The 6,536-nt window shown below is 40.4% G+C and overlaps 1 protein-coding gene across 1 annotated transcript; it reads right to left on the bottom strand.

Moving 5' to 3' along the window:
* Window positions 1–87: 87 nt before the first annotated feature.
* On the bottom strand, window positions 88–2,212 carry SARC_02826 (hypothetical protein). The gene has a single exon (XM_014303398.1). It carries the CDS (start codon window positions 1,495–1,497, stop codon window positions 691–693), a length of 807 nt encoding a protein of 268 aa, XP_014158873.1. The 5' UTR covers window positions 1,498–2,212; the 3' UTR covers window positions 88–690.
* Window positions 2,213–6,536: the final 4,324 nt, after the last annotated feature.

Below are 6,536 nucleotides of genomic sequence, written 5' to 3'. Positions count from 1 at the left end.
AACAGCTAGAGGTACGCCCTGTGTGATCGAGGATATTTAGGCTCTTAACAAGAGGCAGTCCCGATCATTCTTACACAAGCTACCACTGCTAAATCCTAACTGACTAAATTGTACTTTAGCTTAATATAGCTTGAAACCTAGTAATTTCCATCGAAGTTTTACATTGTTCATCCTCGGTCAATACTACTGGGCCCTATTCTTGTTGATATCAGCCATTTCTATATCGGTTTCTGTCGTCGAAGAGTCTGCGGTGGAAGGTTGAGGCTGTGCGGGGAAGACCGTTGGTACGTGGGGTCGTCCGGGATGCGCACTTTCTGGCTGTGTGTTAGCGCCTGTCGGGATTCGTGGGTTAGGTGACAAGCGGTTTGTATTATGTTTTGCTTGATATGCCTTCTGGAGCCGGTCCGTGATACATTGTAGAATATATGCTTTGGTGGAATTAACAAGGGGGTCCAGTAAAGCATCCATGCTACGAGCAAGAAATTTTGGTGCTTGTTCACGTGTACAGCGGTCCTCCCGCTTGGTGCGGAGATAGTGGATTAAGGCTGCTTTCGTAGCGTCAGGATGTTGTTGGGAGCGGGGGTCTGGTTTTTTTTGCATGTCGTTTCATCTGGGCGACAGCGTCATTGGGAACACAAAGTGGTGGCGATTGAGGAGCGGTTGGGCGTGCCAGTATTTTTCAAATACTGATTAGGATGGGGGCTTGCCGTTGGGAAAAATTGCCCGAAGGAAGAGCCATACCGGAGTAATGTCATCCATTTCCGTGGAGAGTTTGTCCAGCATCGGGCGGCCCATCACTTTCGTCAGAAAGTGTGCGGGTACTGGCGGCTGCAGTAGGGACTGAGAGGTCGGTGAGATCGGGGCTTTTTTGGGGAGTCGGTTTTGTGGGGTTGCCCACTTTTGAGCGGTAGCTGGGAGGCTCACTGCTGCTAACGGGCGCCTGTGGCCTCGGTCTTTTTTTGCTGGCGGAGCTGGCGGTCTTGTGGAGCCAAACAGGAAGGTGTTGGGTGTGCATTCATTTAGAGGTGCACAGGTTTGGGATTTAAGGTCTCGGAGTTCGGATTCGAGGTTGTTCACTTTAGCACAGAGTTCAGAGAGTATTTGGTGCATGGTTGATTTCCATTGGTCGTCAGCCAGAGGCTCTTTAGAGATGGGCCCATTTTTGTCCAGGGTTGGTAGGGCCGGTCCCGACATTTGGTTGAGATTAGCCTGTAGAGTATTGACCTGGGCAGACAGGTCTGTGATAGATTTTTGTACATCCAATTTCCATTGGTCATTGTGCAAGGAGTCGTTGGGGACGAGCGCTTTAGTTGGGGATTCAGCCTGGCCCGACATTTTTCGGAGGCTGTGGGACTGTGGTCTGTGGGTCGTGGGACTGTGGGTCCCCAAACTCCCCACTGGGATTTTGTTTTCGAGAAAAAAAAAATCTAAACTCCAGGTCCGGTATGAAACTATGTGACTTTTTAGTGGGGTCTGTGAGTTTTTTGAACTTGGCATTCAGTTTTACACTGGTGACTTGCGGGTCACCGAGATTTACGTTTCGGTCTCTTCCTATCTAAGGATCTTCTGTAGCAATGAAGTAGGCAGCCTCACGTCGTTGAACAGTATTCCAGCTACATCAATTTAGTCGATCGTCGCAACAGACATCAGCAAGATACACAAAACGTAGACAAGAAGCTCGAAGTCCTTACGCGGGAATAGCGAGTTGGTACTACACAACTGTTAGGTATGTGTATCATCATTGATGCATGTTCTGTGTTGTATAAAAGTACACACACGGACTCTCAGGAGAAGGTAGATCAGAGGATCCTCCATCAAGTATTCGCGAATGATTTCTAAAACGGGAAACAGAATCACTGACGTTCGCAACTGTGTATATGCATGTCTCAACTTTATCTGGTATTGGCGCACACACAACACCGATAAAGGAAATGAAGTGTGAAAAAAAACAAGGAAGGTGAACAAAGTTGTGACAGGTTTGAGGTTCGCCCGCAAGTACTGTCGATACTCTGGCTGTATCAAAAAGCTGTGTAGAAGTGGTGATGAATACAGTACTTGTGGGCTCGGCGTGCACAAAGGCTGCTTTCTCGCACACGTTCGTGAAGCACACCCCACCGACGAAGAATAGTCGTGTTACGCGTATATCAAGTGTGTAAATTAACGTTTAAAATATAAATATATAAAAGTTAATAATAAATATATATAAATGGAAAAAGACTTAGATTTAACAAGAGTAGCCATACATTGGTGTAGAACAATTATCCTGCTGCTGAATGGTTAAAAATATGTCCCATTGTTTTCAAAAAATAAATAGTGAGAAAATGATTTTAAAACCAAATATCGCCCATTCAGGCGGAACATACCCCCCAATTGGGCGATTTTCAGGACACTATAGAGTATAGACTATAGACACACACTCTCAGAGAGAGTAGAGACTGAGAGTCTGAAAGCCTAGCTCAGAGTAGCATTGCGAAACACGCCGTTGACCGAATTAATACCGTATTCGCACGGTTTGCACAAAGCTAAATATACGCGTTTTTAAAAAAAATTACATACCGTTACGTACGTTTCGGATCAAAAGAGGGTGATTTTATGAGTGTTGTGCTATATATTTTTTTAAATAAATAAAAAAAGTTACTGGATTAGGGGGCAGACCGGGCACCAGACCAACAGACGCCAGTCGCCAGAGTCCAGACTCCAGGGCTTCAGCCTGCTAGGCTGCCAGCCCAGCAGTGCCCTGGGCAGCCAGGTTGCCAGGCCTCAGCGAGAGTTTTGGTTCGATATTTCTTTTTTATTTTGTTTAAAACAAAATACATATATTATGACACGGACAATTAAGACACCCCCCTCTTGGGCAATTACTATATACATATTTGTTCATAGTCTTCTAAAATAAAACAATTTGGTTTTCTTTATATTTATGATTTACTTTAAAAAAAACCATTCTTATGTATGTACTCATTGTGCTGTTAAATACCTATCTTACAAAATTTTAAAAAAAGCAAAAAAATATTGTTTCTAAAAAACAATATAAAAGTTTTTGAATATATTTGCGTGTGAACAATATACAGTTTAAACTGTTCACACTTAACACTGAACGGAGCGGGTGAAGTGTGAACTTCAGAATTGTGAACTGCGAGTCTGTGAACAGTCAAGTTCACTGAAGTGTGAACCGTGAACTTATGAACTGTCATCTGTGAAGGCGTGAAGTTTTTGAAAAACTATATCAGTTGGAAAACCAGTGTTTGGATTCTAAACTTAGTTGGGTAATTTTTTTTAATCTATTTGTTTTTAGAAACAAAAACCCAATCCAAAAATTTAAGAATTTTTTGTGAACTGTGAAGGCAATTTGTTTTTGTGTCAAGCTGTCAAGCATAGCCTTCTAAATTAGGCAATGAGTCAAAGTAGAATAATAACACAAAAGGGAATTTAATGAGTAATAAGGGGGGTGTCTTTTTTTAACGCGATCAGAAATTTCTGTACCGAGCCAGAATCAGAAAGGACAGAAAGTACAATATTGGTGCATGATGACTCGTACTGTGCACTTCTTGAACATTTGGGTCTTCGGCAAATTTTCGGTGTAACTCGTTCCCGTACATTTCAGAGAGTTCTGACTCCTGAGAAAAGTGACTCATCATTTCTCTGTAAGGGACCATGTAGTGGGTTTCACTTTTTCCATCAATCAGAAACGATGACTGAAAAACGGTTCACAAGGTCGACAGTACGTTTATGGCTTGAAAATCGCAGTTACCGTAAAACAAGCTTTTGAATACGTACTCCCTGATTCTTATTTTAAATTCTGAGAACAACTTTTGTTCTCGAAATTTTGTCCTCGTTCAGAAAAAGTTTTATTTTATTTTCATAAAATAAACATTTTTTCGGCCTTCTAATTAGTTTATATATTTATGCTTTTCTGATTCTGAACGTTCAAAATCAAAAATTTCTGATTCCGTTTTTTAAAGACACCCCCTGAGGCCTGAGTCCCTGACTATTTAAATATAGAGTAAATAACTATGTTTTATTTTCTTGAATTTAATTGAATACCAACTTTTATTTTGTAAAAATATAAAGCAAAACAAAAACAAATCTGCATATTTCTGTTTCAGTTTTCATAGTCCTCTGTTGGATCAGGATTTGAGTGATTGGTCTTGGCCCTTGGGGCTTGGGTCTCTCAAGCGGATATCAAGTACAGTAGCGAAAATCGTAAATATTAAAATTTAGCGCAGACTTTCAGTATGTAGCGAACGAAATACTCTATTTAAAAAAAATAAACAATAGTAGAGACTCACTAGAGAGATTCTAGAACTATTAGTGAGGACTGAGGCCTGAGGACCATGCTTTTTTGAAAGCAATGTTTTCTTCACAAAATATTTGTGTTTTTATTTTATTTTTATACCTCTGTATCGAATTTTTTTTGACTATTGAACGACGAATGCATTCTTTTTTGTCGTGCCGCAACCCTCTGCTGGAGTACCATCGACTCCTTGCGACTTTTGAAACTTCTTGCCCTCGGCCTCAAGCCCTCAACGCCCTCATTACTTAGTCCTCAACAATATACACCACAAGAAGTGAGAGACAACAAGAGACTGAGGTCTGAGAGTACTCTACGACTAGAAGGCACTAGCATTATTTTTCTAATTGTTTTAAAATAAATATTGAGGCGCTGAATTCTGATTTATCCTAATTCACAGAATACAGACTACAGGCTACAGACTCACAGACCCTTACAGACCCCCTTTTTTCTTAAACAGGACTTTGTTTAATGTTTACACGACACCCGTCACATTAAAAAATTTAATACCCGAGCCCTACTAGTATTCCTATCTATATGAACCGAGTGATTGATTTTTGAATTTATGTTCTATTTGAAATCACAGAACAGGACAAAATCCCTTGGACCTGGAATTTACAACAACGGGACAAACCCAAATTCAACATTGTTGAACTACAGTGCAATTGTGCAAACCAAACGATCATATTTTACACATGCAGTCTTCTTTTCTTCTTGTGTATAATTTAGAAGGCTATGAACCGATATTTTTTATAATATTCAGAAGTATGGATCCACGAATTCACGCTCACAGGTCTAACACAACATTGGCTCTCTCTAGTCTGAGGCGTTGTATTCTATTTCAGGTAATAGGTGTAGATTATTTACCGAAAGCTGATACTTGACCGTTGATCGGTAAAAATATATTTTTGCGAAGTGGTGTCTACGCGTAATAGTTCGGTACTTAGAGACAAAGTCGCCTTCGTGGGCCCATAAATATCGACCTTACATTTGCGAATGGACCGGATGGGCGTTAATAATTTTATAGTGACGGGTGTCGTATAGACAAAGTCGGTCCCAGTCCCATTGGCCCCACTCCCCAGTCCCCAGACCTAGAATTGAGAGCTATTTGTTTATAATAAATAAATAAAATTACACGAGACTGATTTTGATTTTTTTACTTGGAGAAGTGCCGAATATTTAATAAAAAAACCCCCCAACAATAGTGAGATTTGTTAAATATTATATTTAGTTGGTTGAGTTTCTGTTTCTGTTGCTGGAATATGTTATTCTCACTCGAACACATACAGTCTGAGACTGAGACTCTGAGACTGAGACCGAGTGACTCTGTGTCCTGTGAGAGTTCTGAAATTCTAACTCCTGAATCCCGAGTCTCTGAGAGTTCCTCTTTAACTTTCCACATATATATCGGTTTTGAAAAAAAAACAAAAACAAAAACAAAAGCAAATAATTGGTCGGGACACTCGGAAGTCGGCAATCGGCAACCGGCACTCAGCACTGTCTGCACTCCCCAGTCCACCTCTCGCTTTCGTAGACTCGCGTTGGACAAATATTTACTTAAAAAATATTTAGCGGCAGAATCGATTTTTAAAAATATATATTTTGTGGTTTTTACACAAAAAAAAATAGAAGGCGAAGTTCGAACCTTTTCAAACCATTTTTTTCTATTTTTTTAATTAAAAAATATTGAAATTTCACACAAAGCGACAAGACGATTTCAATTTATATATTTTATATATTTATGTTCTCTTCTGCTGGTAAAAATTAAAAAAACGAGGTCTATTTGCGGATAGTCTTCACACTCGTATTTACATCTTTCGCGACGCATGCGTGTGATATATCAATCAAGCTCGCATTAGTATACCGACCCGGTCAAACGCACGTTGAGGAACACATGTGCGTCGCCATAAACTCACACATATATACTAATTTCGTATTAGTGGCAAGTCGCGAGAGCTGTGTACTTCTAAGAAGTGGCTATAGCCAAATTAGCGAGCAAATAGGAGTTCAAGTGTGTTAGAATTAGTAACTATAACCTGTATTCACCTCATCAAAGGGACGCAAGTGCACACGTTATTGCATAACTCAGAAAATCGAATTTGCTATCATCATGACAAGGGCTCGCTTACAGGCTTCTACCTTGGCTCTGGTACTAGGCTTGTGCTCCACATTTGTGCTGGCTCAAACTACCTCTACAGCCGATATTTGCACTGCCAATAAAGCCAATACGGCATGTGTTGTATAC

The sequence above is a fragment of the Sphaeroforma arctica genome, assembly GCF_001186125.1.
Source record: "Sphaeroforma arctica JP610 unplaced genomic scaffold supercont1.132, whole genome shotgun sequence".
NCBI classification, from domain to species: domain Eukaryota; class Ichthyosporea; order Ichthyophonida; genus Sphaeroforma; species Sphaeroforma arctica.
The sequence above is the reverse complement of the archived record's forward strand: the minus strand, read 5'-3'. Positions and strand labels throughout refer to the sequence as shown.